The following is a 19,417-nucleotide window of genomic DNA, read 5'->3' on the forward strand; positions in this document are numbered from 1 at the left end:
GAGGAGAAAAACCACCAACAAAGAAACCACCAAAACGTAAAAACCCAAGTACAACAAGAGTGCCCACACAAACAGAAAAAAGGGCAAATATAGAGCATCCAGACAAGGAGATCAAAGAGACCATACCACAGAACCCCTAAAGAATTCCTACCATAGAAGTTCATCCTACAAGGACAGCTAGCAAAGCGAAACATCAGGAAGCACCGAAACAAACAAAAAGAGTCACCTAAAATGGGGAGACTAAAAAAGAACATGCAATCAAAACGAATGGAGGACTCCCCACTAAAAGAGCTAAACGAAATTGAGATAACTAAATTGTCAGATATAGAATTCAAAATAGTGGCTATAAAGATGCTCAAGAAACTCACATAAAACTACAAGGAACTGAATGAGAACTACATCAGCATGAAAGGTAGCAATACTCATATCAGACAAAATACACTTCAAACAAGAGCCATAAAGAGAGACCCAGAAGGCCACTTGATAACTCAAGGGAAGAATCCATCAAGAACACATAAACATTATAAATATATATGTACCCAACATAGGAGCACCCAAACACATAAAGAAAATCTTAGAGGACTTCAAGAAATATATTCACAGCAAAACAATTATAGTAGGGGATTTTAACACCCTAATATAAAAAATGGATAGATCTTCCAAACAAAATATCAACAAAGATAGTATAGCACTGAACAATGCCCTAGATCAAATGGACTTAACTCGTATATATAGAGTCTTTCATCCGAAAAAGCAAAATACACATACTTTTCAAATGCACATGGAACATTTTTGAAGATAGGCCACATGATAGGACACAAAGCAAGCCTCAACAAATTCAAGAAAATTAAATCATATCAAGCATTTTCTCTGACCACAAGAGCTTGAAACTAGAAACCAACCTCAAGGGAAAAAACCCAAAACACTTAAACTCCTAGAGATTGAATAGCATGGTATTAAACAATGAATGGATCAAGAAAGAGCTCAAAGAAGAAATCAGAAAGTTTCTGGAAACAAATGAAAATGAACTCACAACCCCCCAAAACGTATGGGACAGAGCAAAGGCAGTCCTAAGAGGGAAGTTCATAGCGCTACAGGCCTACCTAAAAAAAAATAGAAACATTTCAAATAAACAAACTAACCCTACACCTACAATAAATCGAAGAACAACAACAAAGACAGCCCAAAGCAAGTAGGAGGAAGGAAATAACCGAGATCATAGCAGAATCAAATGACATAGAGACTAAAAGTACAATTCTAAGGATCAATAAATCCAGGAACTTGTTCTTTGAAATGATCAACAAAATCAACAAGCCTTTAAACAGACTCATCAAGAAAAAAGGAGAGAGGAACCAAATAGACACAATCAGAAATGAAAGAGAAGAGATTATAACTGATACCACAGAAATACAAAGGATTGTAAGAAATTACTACAAAGAACTATATGCCAAGAAATTTGAAAATGTGAAATGGACAAATTTCTAGAAAAATATAATCTCCCAACACTCAATGAAGAAGCAGCAGAAAGCCTGAACAGACCAATAAAAGGAGACAAAACTGAAGCAATAATCAAAAAACTCCCAACACACAAAAGCCCTGAACTGGACAGTTTCACAGGAGGATTCTACAAAGCTTTGGAAAAAGAGCTAACCCCTATCCTTCACAGATTATTCCAAGAAATCCAAGAAGAGGGAAGACTCCCAAACTCTTTTTATGAATACAGCATCATCCTAATCCCAAAACCAGATAAAGATACAAGAGAGGAAACTTCAGGCCAACATCGCTGATGAACATAGATGACAAAATCCTCAACAAAATACTAGCAAACTGCATCCAGAAATACATTAAAAACATCATACACCATGTCCAAGTGGGATTCATCCCAGTGATGCAAGAATGGTACAATATTCGCAAATCAATAAACATAATACATCATATAAACAAAAGCAAAGACAAAAATCACATGATCAGTGCTCACTTTGGGAGCACGTATACTAAAATTAGAACAATGCAGAGAAGATTAGCATGGCCCCTGCACAAGGATGACATGCAAATTCAGGAAGCTCCATATTTTTAATAAAGTAGTTTAAAAAAAAGAGAAAAAAATCACATGATCATATCAATAGATACGGAAAAAGCATTTGATAGGTACAGCACCGAGTTATGTTAAAAACACTCAGCAAAGTGGGAATAGAGGGAGCATTCCTCAACATAATAAAGGCCATATATGAGAGACCTACATCATACTCAGTGGGAAAAAACTAAAAGCTTTCCCACTAAAATCAGGAACATGAGCACTTTCACCAATTCTATTCAACATAGTATTGGAAGTTCTAGACACAGAAATCAGACAAGAAAAAGAAATTAAAAGGCATCCAAAGTAGAAGAGAGGAAGCAAAACTGTCATTGTTTGCAGATGACATGATAGTGTACAGAAAATCCTGTAGACTCCACCAAAAAACTGCTGGACCTAATAAATGAATTTGGCAAAACAGCGGAATACAAAGTTGATATTCAGAAATCAAAGGCATTTTTGTATAGCAACAGTGAAATATCAGAAACAGAAATCAGGAAGAAAATCCCATTTGATATAGCAACAAGAAAAATAAAGTACCTAGGAATAAACCTAACCAAGGAGGTAAAAGACCTGTACTCAGAAAACTACACAACACTGAAGAAAGAAATTAAGGAAGACACAAACAAATGGAAACATATGCCATGTTCATGGATTGGAAGAATTACATCCTCAGAATGTCCATACTACCCAAAGCAATTTACAGATTCAATGAAATTCCTATTAAAGTAAAAATGGCATATTTCACAGACATAGAACAAACACTTCAAAACTTTATATGGAACCATAAACGACCCCGAATACCTGCAGCAATTTTGAGAAAGAAGAACAAAGTAGGAGGGATCACAATACCTGATAGCAAACTGTATTACAAGGCCACTGTATTCAAAACAGCCCGATACTGGCATAAGCGAAGACACATAGACTAATGGAACACAATAGGGAACCCAGAAATAAATCCAAGTCTCTATGGTCAATTAATATTTGACAAAGGGGGAAGAAGCATAAAATGGAATTAAACAGCCTCTTCAACAAATGGTGCCGGGAGATCTGGACAGCTACATGGAAAAAAATGAAACTCGATCACCAAATTACACCATACAAAAATATAAATTCAAGGTGGATAAAAGACTTAAATATAAGTCATGACATCATAAAAGTCCTTCAGGAGAACATAGACAGGAAAATCTCAGATATTCCATGCAGCAATATTTTCACTGATATGTCCCCTAGAGCAAGGGACATAAAGGAAATAATAAACAAATGGGATCTCATCAAAATAAAAAGCTTCTGTGCTGCTAAAGAAGAGAGAATTAAAGTGAAAAGAGAACTAAATGTATGGGAAAACATATTTGCCAATGAAAACTCAGACAAGGGTTTCATCTCCAAAATATATAAAGAACTCACATGACTACACTCTAGGAAGACAAAAAAACCAACTAAAAAATGGGCAAAGGACTTGAACAGACACTTCTCCAAGGAGGACATAAAAAGGGTCCTGAGACAAATGAAAAGATGCTCAGCATCACTAGCCATCAGAGAGATGCAAATTAAAACCACAATGATACCACTTCACAACAGTGAGAATGGCCATCATAAACCAATCAACAAACAAGTGTTCAAGAGGATGTGGAGAAAAGGAAACCCTAGTTCACTGCTGGTGGGAATGCAGACTGGTGAAGCCACTGTGGAAAACAGTATGGAATTTTCTCAGAAAACTAAAAATGTAAGTGTGTTTTGACCCATCAATTCCACTTCTAGGATTATATCCTAAGAACCCTGAAACATCAATCTAAAAGAACCTATGCACCCCAATGTTCATAGCAGCACAATTTACAATAGCCAAGTGTTGGAAAAAGCCTAAGTGCCCATCAGTAAATGAATGGATCAAAAAACAATGGTATATTTACACAGTGGAATACTATGCAACAGAAAGAAAGAAGGAGCTCCTACCCTTTACAACAGCATGGATGGAACTGGACAGCACTATGCTAAGTGAAATAAGCCAAGCAGCAAAAGACAAATATCATATGATCTCACCCCTAAGTGTAACCTAACCAACAAAATAAACGAGCAAGCAAAATATAACCAGAGACTGAAACTAAGAACAAACGGACAGTAATCAGAGGGGAGATGGGAAAGGGTAATGGGGGGGAAAGGGTGAAGGGTTTTCAGGAACAAGTATAAAGGATACATGGACAAAACCAAGGAGTGGTGGAATCACTGGAGGGATGTGGGGATGGCTGGGGTGAGGTGAAAAGGCAGACAATTGTACTTGAACAACAATAAAATAAAATAAATGAAAAATAAAAAAAGAATCATAGGATAGACAAAGAGCTTCCCAGACAAGAAAAAGCTGCAGGAATTCATCACCACCAATCCAGTATTACAAGAATGTTAAAGGGACTTCCTTAAGAAGAAAAACAAATAATCAAAAATATGAGTAAGAAATTATCACAAAAAATTCTCACCAACAGAGGCAAACACATAATAAAGGCAGTGTAACAACCAAGAAGAAAGCTAGTACAAAGGTCAAAAGGCAAAATTAGGAAGATTATGTGTAATTACATTAGTAAATTATGGGATATTATAAACACATATAGAAAAGAAGTACAAATAATTTCAAAAACATAAACATGATAGGGGTGAGTAAAAATGTTAGTGATTTTAGCACATGTTCGAACTTAAACAGCCATCAACTCAAAATAGACTTCTATAAACACAGCTTGGTCTATATGAAGCAACTGGTAATTACAAACCCAAAATCTACGAGAGAGATACTAAAAGAAATAAAGTAATTGAAACACAACACTACAGAAAGCCACCAAATGCTACAAAGAGAACAAGAGAATAAGAAAGGAACAGAAAAGAACTACAAAAACAATCAGAAAATAACTCACAAAATGGCAGTAACTACATATTATCAATAAATACTTTAAATTTAAGTGGACTGAACTTCCAGTCAAGATGGCAGTGGGAGCAGACATGGAGTGACTCTTCACACACCCACATCAAAATTACAACTAAATATAGAACATCCATCACTTAGAAACATCAGAAATCGAGTTGAATGGAAGTCTGACAAGTATGGAATTAGAGAAACCACATCCATCCAGATAACCTGGTATGAGGGGTGCAGATGCAGAATGGGCTGGTGCCTCACCCTGATGTAATGTATTAAAAATTGGGAGGGATATCGCAGGAGTGAGGAGACCCAGGCCCACACCAAGCCCCCCAGACACAGGTTCTAGTGCCAGTAAATACATCCCCATAACTTCTGGCTGCAAAAACCAGCAGGGATTGAATTGGTGAGAGAAACTTCTGGAGTCCCAAGCAGTTCCTCTTAAAGAACCCGCACGCAGACTCACGTACTCAGACTCACTCCCTCTGATCTCCAGCACCAGGGTATCAGATTGAAAGGCACCAGTAGTATACAGGGAGAAACTGAAGTGTCTGGCATCAAGGCAAGCAGAGGCCATTGTCCCTTTTCTAAATCCTCCCCCTGACAGAGTCCCCAAGCTGGTACCACATCTGTGACTCCATTAACTTGGCTAACACTGTTGTACCTGCCTTGGACATCACCAGATACTCTGCCCTACCCAACTTACAGACCCACCTGAGCTGCTTTTCCATATGAACACCTAGTCTTGGCTAATGCTTCACAACTTCCTAAATCCTATCAAAAAAGGAAGAGCTGGCCTCAGTGAGCCCCAGGCACTGGCACTAGCATTAGCCAGCCTAGATTCACAGCTTGGTTTCTCCTGGAAAACTCCAAGCCCAGTACAAGTAGCAGCCATCTCAGATGGCTTTATAGCTTAGGCAGGGTGGCCCCAGGCAAAACACAGATGGGAGCTGACCTTGGCCTGTACCATCTGGGAACCCCAGGGCCAATGCACCCAGTGGACAGCTACAAATCACGGTAGGGCACTGCCACCCTGCTCCTGCACAGATGATCCTCCATGGAGGGCAAAGGTTGGTGATAAGTATTGACAGCCCATGCTTGCAGCTGACTGGCCTGGTTAAATCCCTCGCACTGATCTGCCAACAGCAACCAAGCCTCAACTACAAGGAGGGTGTAGACAGCCTACATGAAGGGTACACCTCCAGCACCCAGCTTGGGTGATAGGGGAGGCTGTGCCACTGGACATTACAGGACACCTACTAAATTAAGCCACACTACCAAGAAACAGAGTCAAAGTAGCTCTACCTAATATATAGAAAGAAACACAGGAAGGCTGCCAAAATGAGGAAACAAAGAAAAAGGGTCCAAATGAAAGAACAGGTCAAAACTCCAGAAAAAGAGCTAAATAAAATGGAGATAAGCAAGTTATTATATGCAGAGTTCAAAACATTGGTTATAAGAATGCTCAAGGAACTTAGTGAGGACCTCAACAGCATAAAAAAAGATCTAGTCAGAAATGAAGGATACACAAATTGAAATAAAAAACAATTTAAAGGGAAACAACAGTAGAGTGGATGAAGCCAGGAATCAAATCAATGATTTGGAACATAAGGAAGCAAAAAACAACTAATCAGAACCAGAAGAAAAAACAATCCAAAAACTAAGAATAGTATAAGCAGTCTCTGGTACAACTTCAAGAGGTCCGACATTCATATCACAGTGGTGCCAGAAGAAGAGGAAGAACAAGAAATGGGAAGTCTATTTGAAAAAACAATGAAAGAAAACTTCCCCAATTTGGTGAATGAAATAGACATGCAAGTCCAAGAAGCACTGAGAGTCCCAAACAAGGTGGATGCAAAGAGGCCCACTCCAAGACACATCATAATTAAAATGCCAAAGTTTAAAGATAGAGAATCTTAAAAGCAGCAAGAGAAGTTAGTTACCTACAGGGAAGCTCCCATAAGACTGTCAGCTGATTTCTCAAAGTTTCAAAAGAAACTTTGCAGGCTAGAAGGGACTGGCAGGAAATATTTAAAGTCATGAAAAACAGGGACCTACAGCCAAGATTGCTCTACCCAGCAAAGCTATAATTTACAATGAAAGGGCATTAAAGTACTTCCCAGACAAGAAAAATTAAAGGAGTTCACCATCACCAAACCATTATTATATTAACTGCTAAAGGTACTTTTTAAAAAAAGATCACAACTATGAAAAATAAAATGGCAAAAAATACAAATCTATCAACAATTGAATCTAAAAAACAAACTGAGCAAACTAGAAGAACACAGAATCATGGATACAGACATCATTTTGACGGTTGTCAGATTGGAAGGGAGTGTGGAGGAATGGGTGAAGAGGTGAGAGGATTAAGAAATATAAATAAGTAGTTACAGAATAGCCAAGGGGATGTAAAGTACAGTATAGGAAATGGAGTAGCCAGAGAACTTACACATATGACCCATGGACATGAACAATGGTGTTGGGATTTCCTGAAAAAATGGGGGGTGCTGGGTGGAGGGGGAGCACCAGGACAATTGTAATAGCATAATCAATAAAATATAATTTAAAAAAAGTAAATGGAATAAAAGATGAATGGATAAAGATCTCATATACAATGAAACACTACTCAGTCATATAAAATAATGAAATCTTACTATTTACAACATCGATAGACCTTCTGGGCATTACACTAAGTGAAATAAGTCAGACAGAGAGAAAAATACCATATGATTTCATTTAGATATGTAATATGAAGAACAAAACAAACAAACAACCAGAAACAGACGCATAGATACAGAACTGATGCCTGCCAGATGGAAGGAACTGTGGGACTGGGTAAAAAAGGTAAAATGATTAAGAAGTACAAATTGACAGTTACAAAAGAGACACAGGCATGTAAAGTACAGCATAGGGAATATAGTCAATAATACTGTAATAACTAAATATAGTGTCATATGGGTTCTAGATTTATCAATGGGATAACTCCCTAAGTTACATAAATAGCTGTACATCTGAAACTAATAGAACATTAAATGTCAACTGTAATTGAAAATGAAAAATTAAATGAAATAAATATCAAAAAATAAAATTATAAAAATCTTCTTCCATTAAATTATTTGGGAGGGTAAGTAGTACCTCACTTAGTGTTTCCCCAGCTACAATGCTTTAAATATGTTTTTATCAATTTACAGTTTAATGAGAAATTCTTGTGATACAGAATCAAAAGACTAGGAAAATTTCATCTGATTCTAAATTGGTAACATGGTGTGTTCAATTTGTGAAAAATGCACTGAATTATAATTTGTGCTATATACTTTTCAGTGTATACATTGCACTGTAGTTAAAAAAAAAACTTAAAATCTCTGAAAGCTCAAATATATCTATAGTATATCCCATCTGTAAAATGTCAACTATTGTCACAGGAAAAATATACAGTACTCTATCTGTGTGGCCTGACTTATCTTCACAGTTACCCACTACCACTGTATTCTTTTTATGATTAAACAGGTAATATGTGTTGATTTTTAAGTTCAAACATTACAAATATAACAATAAAATGTGTCTATAATTTCATCCCCAAGAGATAACACTTAGCCTTCAAATTCAGAGGTTTATGACTTCTACATCATGTTATTATTAATAAAATGTACCTTTGCCAGACTTTGAGCATGTCACTTTTTCTCCAAATAGTCTCAAAAGTAAAGGAATATTGTTTAGAATACCCACAACACTGTAAAATGCACTAATTTAATAGGCTTGAGCACCAGAAATTTTTAAACAGTAAATATCTACTATTTCCTCCAAGATTTTCAAAGTCCATGTCGTTCCGTGTATCCTCACAATGTGAGGATACACACAAAGACATTCTACTCGAATACAAGGCATATAGCAGAGAGGCCCACTGAGGGAAATAAAAGTAATTCTCTAAAAGAAATGAGAATAGTCACTTTCAGATGATACAGTAAACGTCTTAACTTCAATTTCTACAAGGAGAGAGCACATTAGCCTCTGAAAAGTACTCTCTATTTTATTTATTTATGTATTTATTTTTGCTACTTTTAATCTCCCTGAATTTTCTCCTAACTGCTCCTTTTTTTACAAAGTGAAAGTTGTATAAAGGAGTTACTAAATTCAATGAATAGCAATGTAACATCTTTTTTACAACTTGTCTTCTTTTTCTATCCACTGTCTATATGGCAATCAAGAAAACACTAAGAAATGTTATTTCTTAACCATTAAGTTTTTTAAAAATCCAAAAATTAAAATTAAGGTTACATGTACAGATTAGGATTCTAATGTAACTAAAGTCTTAATTTTTTCATTGCCATTTCTATATACTGGTATCAATGACAAGATACATACTAATATGTAACATGGTTTGAAAAGAAACCATTTCTACATTAATCTACAAATCTGATGATTCACAAAGCTTCACTCAACTATGCATATTTAAAGAGCATAATAGAGGAACTTCACATTTTTTACTATTGCTACATAAAAACTGTGCCCTTTACTAAAACAAAACCCTATCAATAGCTTATGTACTATAAATAGAATAACTAGAGAATATGACTTCTGCCTTATAAATAATTCTATAGCAATAACTATAATTAAACAATAGTGTACATTTTTGGACTACTTTTAACAATAGGGAAAAAATCCAACAAAATTGAATTTATAAAACTGTACTTTTAAATCATCTAAATAGGTGATTTAAAATTTTTTTTTATCATTTTGTTGGAATTTAAGAGCAGATGTTTAAATTTTCAAACATGACACCTCTGTTTTAAATAAATTACCTCCATACTAATTCGGCTTTGTTTTAAAATGCCATGCTTTAAGAAAAGCTTTTCCTAAATAAATCACTATATCAGAGGTCAAGGAAGCTCAAATAAAAGAAAACTCCATTCTACAATAATTTTACTTGATTCTTGGGCTACATACTAAAATCACATTATTCATTAAATTGTATGTTTGCTTTTGAGGTAAATTTTAACTAATATCTCTCACTAGCAGATATGCCAAATGCATATAAATATCTTTACTTATTTTAGCTAGTTACTTACTGAGAGCCATGCAAGGGATTCCATGATTCGATGTTCACAACGTTCTAAATGTTTTATCATTTCTCTGGTCAAGTTGGCTTCTGCTTTGATAAAACTTTCAATCACTTTGTAAAAATCGAAAGCTTTTAAATTAAGTACATTCAGAATCCATGGGAAGGACAAATCTGTTCCAGTATCAAGATTCTGAGATGTACTTCCTAAAAATGAAAGAAAAAATGTAACTTAGGTATGAAATGTTAAGCCTTAAACTATATAATTTTAGGGTGGAAGGTTTTATCAAACAAAAAATTAAAACAATAAAAAACTGAATATAAGTTTTTATTCAGAACAGATTTTAAAAAAGTTTTTATTTTGGAGCCCAAGACTCCTAGAAAATAGTTTTCAAAATTTTGAGTGTATGTGCTCATATGATTTTCCTAGGTTGAGGGCTTATAGCTTATATCAGATTTTCAAAGGTTTAAATTCCCCAAACTTATATCAGGGACAGGTTTATATCTAACCCAGTAATGTATTAATATACCCATTTTAACTGTCTCATTAATCCCTGGTGGGGGGGAAGGAGAGTCTTTAAGATTTTGCTAATTTAATTACTTAGAAAATGTTACCTCTTTTAAATGTGCATTTCTTGGTAATTAATGAAAATTCACAATTTTTCATGTTTGTCTTAAGTTTCTCTATCATTGTGTATTTGTATGCTTTTATAAATCTTCTTTTGTTTTTTCAAACAAAAGCTTTTTTTCCATTTACAATGTTATTTGCAAAATAATACGTTTAAAATTATATTTAAAAAAACATTATCAGTAGCCTCTTTCTGTTTATCTGGTGGGTTCTAGCTCCACCTTTGGTCACATAATCATAGAGTCTATTTATAGCAGTGCTTCCATATCAGTGGATGCTGCTCCTTAGTATTCATTCCTTTGGTATTTTACAATCTTGTAAGTAATTGAAGGGATTTCAATAGGTACATTTCCTGAATTCAGTATAGTCCAGAAGAAAAGCCTAGTGAAATACTATTCCCAAGATGACCTGAAATAATTTGGAATATAAGCTAGTTAAATATCAATAGTTTGTGGTGACCATTTAAATTCTTCAGCATATACTGACTTAAAATATACATTTACTCACCTTAATGACATCCCTCCCCCCAAAAAACTCATCACACCTTTGATGTTTTTTTTAACTTTAAATTAAACTAAAATGTTTATTTACTAAAATTTAACTTACTGCTATATGTAGCCATTACAACTTCAAGAGCACATGCCAACAAAGACATATGAAAGATGTTGTCATTCAGGAGTTTGCTAAAGGAATAAAAAAAAAGTGATTTTGAAACACTTCATTCTATAAAAAGAAAAAATTGTTTTACTAAAACTAAAAAGTTTACCTAAAATTTTGAATGGATAATCGTTCTTCTTCCTAAAACAAATAAAAGATGTTTAACTAAAACCATTTTTATGTCAGAATTAATTTTTTTTATTATTTTCTCTTTTACTTACTGATTTAAGCATGGATTCCATTACTCGATAATACAATCGAACTCCAAGTTTGTAACGCTACAAATAAAAAAATAATAATTAGATCCCACTATTTTAGAAAATCACAATTATTAATTTTTTAAAAGTTTCTCTTGAAACACATTTCTGAACCTTCTTAGGAATACAGATACCAAGAAATCATGAAATCTAGCTTATTTAAAACTCAAGACTTGAGTATAAAACGATAGCTAACATTTCCAAAAAATTGTCAAGAGGGAAGTCTTTGTTTTCATTCACTGCACTTCAGTCTAAATTTATTTTATTTACACAAACACACACACACATATATATATACATATAAAAACTATATAAAATATATAAAAATGTATATAAAAAATCATATACATTATGTGCTTGGTACTATTCTACATACTAATGTAATACATTTTGTAACCTAGAATATGTATTTTCAAGATAGCTGTCTAGGATTTACAGAATGGGCTCTGTCTACAAAATTGGCAAAGGCAAAAATCAGATTTCACTGTTATCAGCAAAAACTTTAACCTAATAACTAGTTCCCATTAGCTAAAAAAAATAACCGAATTTTAGAGATATGCACATGCAGAACACATATGCTCAAACACAAACTACAGTCCTTAATTTCAAATTATGAGCATAACCTTCATGTACAAACAAAAAGAACTTTACAGGTATGAAAGGGGGATAGCTGGTGATGGAAGGAGGCTTGATTTGGGTGGTAAACACACAAAACAATATATAGTTGATATATTATAAAATTGTACCCATGAAACCTATATAATTTTATTAACCAATGTCACCCCAATAAATTCAATTAAAAATTAAATATAATTGGTTAAAATATTTATGGCATTGAAATATAAACTCACTACACTCAAATAAATATATATAGAATACAATTTTCAAACATATCTTTATCTATTACCTCATTAATGCCATACAACAGAGAACAGCAAATATAAAACCTGACTTTCAGAGAAGTTAAATGACTGATTAAAATGGCAAAACCAGATGTTTCTGACCCAGTGCCCATTGTCTATTAGTTTTAAGTTTTCTAAAACAATAACAGCGATATTAAAATTACTGATAATTGGCATATATAATATAACCCCATTCACACAAGTATATGCATACACGAATATTACTAAATGTAGAAATCAAAGCATAGGCAAAAATATTTAATAGCATCAAAGATTATAATTTTTTCTTTTCCTTGATTTAAAAAAATTTCTACTATTTCTCTAAGATTTTCTGCATGTTTACACTTGGATTTTATAGGAATGAGAAGCATTTTCCCATTAAATTTTCCATAAATAACAGCACACATGGGCCGCTAATATATAGTGTCAGCCAGTATTTTATCCTATTGGACAAATACCATAATTGTGTTTATACAGTTTGGACAGATGTTGCATTTGAAATATAACACCAGTAATCAAAATTAAAGTTACCTGTGACCCAATTTCTATACATCCCTGTCCCACAGCTTTAGCAAATTTCTCTTTAAAGATGTATCCAATGTCCTTCACTCTTTTCAGGATACTTTCAACTGGATTCACTGTGCAATTCTTTAAGAAGGACAACAGAAATGTTGAGAAGAGTTTTTAATCAAAATTAACATTGTCTATGCTGCAAAAACATTTCCACAATAACTAGATTAAAAACTACTAAAAAATGAACATAAATAGTTCCATCTTTAAATGTTACTGAGCAGAAAATACTAGAGTACAAATAAAAGCCCTATTATATAAATTTTCTGCAGATAGGTTAGGGAAGAATAGATTTGTTAGCTCTTCTATCCATCACAAAAAAATAGTCATGGACATTATAATTGATACCATAGAAAGCCAAAGGATCATAAGAGACTACTTACTATAAACCATGACATGCCAACAAATATAACAACCTAGAAGAAATGAATGCATAAAAACATACAACCTTCCAATACTGAATCATTAATAAAAAACCTGAATAGATCTATTACTAGTAAAGAGATTAAATCAGTAATAAAAATGTTCCAACGAACAAAAGTCTAAGACTAGACAACTTCAATGGTAAATTCTACCAAACATTCAAAGAATTAATATCAGTACTTGTTAAACTTCCAAAAAAGAAAAGAAGAGTGAACTCTTCCCAATCCAATTTATGAGGTCAGCATTACCCTGATACCAAAACCAGACAAATATGCCACAAAAAAATCAAAATTTACAGGCCAATATTCCTGATGAACACGAATGTAAAAATCCTCAATAAAATATTAGCAAACCAAATTCAACAATACATTAAAAGAATTATATACCATGATCAAGTGAGATTTATTCCAGTGATACATGGATGCTTCAATATCCACAAATAAGTCAATGTAATATACCACATATTAACACATTAAAATCACCTAGAAGATGGCAGCGAGGTAGATGGGAGCTAAACCCATTTGCTCGTGCACCAAACTGGGACACCTAGCCGATCCTCTGAAGAACAGAGTGAACAACCAACAGAATTCCAGCTATAGGAAGTTTGGAAGCCAAAGGTTGCTGAGGACTTTTAAAAATGGACCATAAGGAGACTTTGTGGGACAACGGGAGGGTCCCTGGGCCCTGCCCTAGAGATCGAGGCTGCCATAGCAGCTTTGGAGGAGAGCCAGGTCAGTGATTGTGTCTGTTGCAGCTCCCTCCCCTCCCAAAGTAGTGAGTTGAAGACCTGCACCAGGAGAGACCTGGACACTTAAAGTCGCTGGGGGAATAAAGAGGCAGTAAGAGACACATGGCTGCCTCCTAATCAGGCTGGGACTGTTCCAGAGAAATTGGGGAGCAGGGTGATACCTGGAGATGGGAGAAGAGATGGGCTGTGATTGGCCGTGACCCAGAGAGTCTCTAGACTGGTCAGAGAGTTGGTCTCTGTGGTAAGCCAGGTGCTTAATAGGAACTGCAGCCCACAACCAAGGGGAATACACTAGAAAAAGTATCTCAGACTCTGTGCAAGGACCTCTCCTGTGTAGTGGCCAGGCCACCTAAGGGGCTGGGGGTGCAATTTGCTCCCACACATGGCACCTCACTGATTGATCAAAGTGGGGTGCCAAGGGCTCAGAGAGGAAGCAGTGCCCAGAGAGTCTTAATTCAATAGGGGAACTAACTGCCCTGAAGGGACTTTGCATGGGTGCAGGCCCAGGCCAACAGAGAGGAGGGGTGTGATTTGCTCCCACTCAGTGCACACCACAGACTAATCAAAGGGTTGCCCAAGGAAGTGGATTAGAGGTGCCTGCCTGGCACATATACACAGTGGACAGCGTGAGCTGCACAGAGCTCTGAGGACATGGGTCTGAAACTGGGCACCTGTGAATACTGTAGCCCAAAACACCCATCTTTGTGGAAACACAGGAAAGGGAAGGAAAAAAACAAAGGAGCCCAGCCCCACCCCACCCCCACTGCGCCTTCAGCATCCAGGAAAACAGAAAGACCCTCTTAGCAGCATTACAGTCAGCAGGAGGCTTTCTTTTCCATGTGTAAGACAAAAAGACCTGGAGCTGTGAAAACACCAAAGACAGATCCAGAAGGAAGTCAGAAGGCTAAAAGCAACATTGAGACAAATTTCACTTCGCTACCCTTCAGAACGTCATTTTATTTATTTTTATCTTGTTTTGTTTTTATTTTTTTAATTATTTTTATTTTTTTTTTATTTCTCTTATTTCCATTCACTTTTTTTTGGTTTTGTCTGTTTGATTGCATTGTTTGATTGGTTTTCTTTACTCTCCCCTTCATATTGCATTTTAATTTTTCATCTTTCACTTCACTTGTATTCCAATAACACACTAATCTTGATTTTCTACTTTTTATTCTTTTTATTCAGATTATATATTTCTAATCATATTATTGTTATTCCAAATCCCACACAGCACCCTACACTGCTCTTAATCCATTTCACCATTCCTGAGCTTTATTACTGCTATGGTTAACTTTATTCTCTTACATACAATGCCAAGTTTCTATACCCTACTGTCACTATCTCTCACCATCTAACTTCATTAGCCCTCTGCTTTCTAAAGTCATCTCACATTCTTTTTCCCTCCTAATAAGAGTCTTATCTCTTTTTCACCTTTTATAAAAAGTAGCTAGTTGGGTGAAATATCACAGTTATTGCTGTACTTCTCCAAAGGAACTCTTATCTGTTCTCTACTTGTTAGTACTTAAAATCCCATAGAATCTTCTGCTATCTTACTCTATTGCACCTTCACCCTGCCCCTGATATCATACCAGACAGAGGTGGGAGTTGTGAGTACCAGTAAACCTGCTGGAGGGGAGAATCAACCAACAAAGGAGCCACCAACTGGTAAATACCAAGTATAACAAGAGAGCACAAACAAACTGAAGGTAGGGTGACCTTAGAGCATCCAGACAAGGAGATCAAAGAAACTCAGTGGGACCCCACTGAGACCCACAGAATTGCTACCACAGAAGTTTAACCTATGAAGAAAGCTGGTAAACCAGAGCATTGGGAATTGCAGAAACAAACAAAAAGAGTCACCCAAAATGGGGAGACAAAGAAATAACCTGCAATCAAAAGGAATGGAATACTCCCCACTAAAAGAGGTAAATGAAATGGAGTCATACAAACTATCAAATATAGAATTCAATGCACGGTGATAAGGATGCTCAAGGAATTCACACACAACTACAAGGAATTAGCATGAAAAAGGAAACAGAAACTATAAACAAGAATCAGGAAGAAATGAAGAATACAATTACTGAAATAAAAAAATACACTAGAAGGAATTACAAGCACGCTAGATGAAGCAGAGGACCGAATTAGTGAGCTATAAGACAAGGTAGGAAGAAACAGCCAGGTAGGGCAGCTGCATGAAAAACGACTCAAAAAATATGAAGATAGCTTCAGGGAACTGCAAGACAACACGAAGCAGAACAACATTTGAATCATAGGACTACCAGAAGGAAAAGAAAAGGAGCAAGGGATAGGAAAGCTGTTTGAAAAAATAATGACAGAAAACTACCCAAACCTGTGAGGGAAAAAGCCAAGCAAATTCAAGAAGCACAGAGATTTCCAAACAGGAGGACCCCAAAGAGGCCTGCTCCAAGACACATCATAATTAAAATGCCAAGTTTCAAACACAAAGACAGAATCTTTAACGGCGCAAAGGAGAATTAAGAAGTAACATACAAGAGAATTCTGATAAGGCTAGCAGCTGATATTTCCACAGAAACACTATAAGCCAGGAGGGAATAGCAAGAAAAATTCCAAGTAATGAAGAGCAAAGGCCTGCAGCCGAGACTACTCTACCCAGCAAGACTCTAAATTAAAATGGAAGATGAAATATGGAGCTTTACAGACAGAAGTAGGGTGAAAGAATACACCTCCACCAAACCAGCACTGCAAGATATGCTAAAGGGACTGCTTTTAGAAGAGGAAGAAAAAAAAGCAAGAGAGGGAGGAACACAGCTACGAAGGCGAAAAATGAATATGAACCTATCAATAACAACCTTAAATGTAAATGGATTAAATATGCCAAAAAAAAAGACAGGTTAGCTGAATGGATAAGAAAACATGACGCACACATATGCTGCCCACAAAAAACACACTTGAGAACAAAAGACCTGAAACTAAAGGGTTGGAAAAAAACAATCCAAGCAAAAGGACAGGAAAAAAAATCTTAGGTAGCAATAGTTGTATCACAGAAAATTGACTTCAAACCAAAGACTATAAAAAAGATACACAGAAGGGCACTTCATAATACTCAAGGGAAAAATTTATCAAGAAGACATAAATATTATAAACATCTATGCACCCAACACAGGAGCACCCAAATATACAAGGAAAAACTTGGAGGACTCCTAGAAAGATATAGAGCAACACACTTATGGTAGGCGATTTTAACACCCCACTGTCAACAATGGATAGATATTCCAAAAAAAAAAATATCAGCAAGAATATTGCAGCATTGAAAAATGCCCTAATCAAATAGAAGCAAAATACACAGTCTTTTCAAATTCCCCTTGAACGTTTTCAAAAATAGACCACATGATAGGACACAAAACAAGCCTCAAAAATTCAAGAAAATTGAAATCATATCAAGCATTTTCTTGTACCACAAGGGCCTGACACTACAATAACCAACCTCAAGGAAAAAACTCAAAACACTCAAATTCAATGAGGTTGAATAGCATGCTATTAAATAATGAATGGGTCAAGAATGAGATCAAGGAAGAAATCAAAACGTTTCTGGAAACAAGTGAAAATGAACACACTACAGTCCAAAAGTTATGGGATACAAAAGGCAGTCCTGAGAGGGAAGTTCATAGCAATACAGGCCTACCTTAAAAAGATAGAAACATTTCAAACAAACAACCTAACCCTACGCGTACAAGAACTCGAGGAACAACAACAAAGACAGCCCAGAGCAAGCAGAAGGAAGGAAATAACCAAGATCAGAGCAGAGTTAAATGACATAGAGACTAAAAGCACAATTCTAAGGATCAATAAATCCAGGAGCTGGTTCTTCGAAAGGATAAACAAAATCAACAAGCCTCTAAGTAGGCTCATCAAGAAAAAAAGAGAGAGGATCCAAATAAACACAATCAGAAATGAAAGAGGAGAGATTACAACTGATACCACAGAAATACAAAAAATTGTAAGAAATTACTACGAAGAACTGCATGCCAAGAAATTGGAAAACCTAGATGAAATGGAAACATTTCTAGAAAAATATAATCTTCCAAAACTGAATGAAGAAGAAGCAGAAAACCTGAACAGACCAATAACAGCAGAAGAAATTGAAGCAGTCATCAAAAAACTCCCAACACACAAAAGCCCTGGACCAGATGTTTTCACAGGAGAATTCTACAAAGCATTTAAGGAAGAGCTAACCACTATCCTTCACAGACTATTCGAAAAAATCCAAACTGATGGAAGACTCCCAAACTCTTTTATGAAGCCAGCATCATCCTAATCCCCAAAACAGATAAAGACACAACGAAGAAAGAAAAATTCAGGCCTATATCGCTGATGAACATAAGACGCTAAAATTCTCAACAAAATATTGGCAAATCGCAACCAGCAATACATTAAAAAGATCATACACCATGACCAAGTGCGATTCATCCCAGGGATGCAAGGATGGTATAATATTCGCAAATCAATAAACATAATACATCACATCAATGACTGCAAAGACAAAAATCACCTGATCATATCAATAGATGCAGAAAAAGCATTTGATAAGATACAGCACCCATTTCTGATAAAAACACACAGCAAAGTGGGAATAGAGGGAGCATTTCTCAACAGAATAAAGGCCATATATGAGATACCTACAGCCAACATCACACTCAATGGACAAAAACTTAGAGCTTTCCCACTAAGATCAGGAACAAGACAAGGATGCCCTCTCTCACCACTCCTATTCAACATAGGATTGGAAGTCCTAGCCACAGCAATCAGACAAGAAAAAGCAATAAAAGGCATCCAAATTGGAAAGGAGGAAATGAAACTGTCACTGTTTGAAGATGAAATGATAGTGTACATGGAAAATCCTATAGACTCCACTGAAAAACTACTCGACCTAATAAATGAATTAGGCAAAACAGCTGGATACAAAGTCAATACTCAGAAATCAAAGGCATTCCTGTACACCAACAATGAAACTGCAGAAACAGAAATCAGGGGGGAAAATCCCATTTGATATAGCAACAAGAAAAATAAAGTACCTAGGAATAAACCCAACCAAGGAGGTAAAAGACCTGTACTCAGAAAACTAAACATCACTGAAGAAAGAAATTAGGGAAGACACAAACAAATGGAAGCATGTACCATCCTCATGGATTGGAAGAATAAACATCATCAAAATGGCCAT

The 19,417-nt window shown here is 35.6% G+C and overlaps 1 protein-coding gene and 1 non-coding gene across 4 annotated transcripts in view; one reads left to right on the forward strand and one right to left on the reverse strand.

The window, feature by feature from the left end:
* RB1 (RB transcriptional corepressor 1) overlaps positions 1-19,417 on the reverse strand; it is a 312,963-nt gene that overhangs the window by 134,078 nt on the left and 159,468 nt on the right. For 2 of the 3 annotated variants that reach the window (XM_053916790.2, XM_024569646.3), the window contains exons 13-17: positions 13,008-13,124; positions 11,539-11,595; positions 11,427-11,458; positions 11,267-11,343; positions 10,043-10,239 (exon numbers count right to left, since the gene is read on the reverse strand). In XM_053916790.2, the coding sequence (XP_053772765.1) occupies positions 10,043-10,239; positions 11,267-11,343; positions 11,427-11,458; positions 11,539-11,595; positions 13,008-13,124 (480 nt within the window). The remainder of the gene's footprint in view (positions 1-10,042; positions 10,240-11,266; positions 11,344-11,426; positions 11,459-11,538; positions 11,596-13,007; positions 13,125-19,417) is intronic. The other variant, XM_053916788.2, reaches the window with a different exon arrangement.
* Positions 1,971-2,075, forward strand: LOC112314011 (U6 spliceosomal RNA). Its single transcript, XR_002975750.1, has one exon. It is a non-coding gene; the product is annotated as a U6 spliceosomal RNA (small nuclear RNA).

Source organism: Desmodus rotundus, chromosome 13, assembly GCF_022682495.2.
Source record: "Desmodus rotundus isolate HL8 chromosome 13, HLdesRot8A.1, whole genome shotgun sequence".
NCBI classification, from domain to species: Eukaryota; Metazoa; Chordata; class Mammalia; order Chiroptera; family Phyllostomidae; genus Desmodus; species Desmodus rotundus.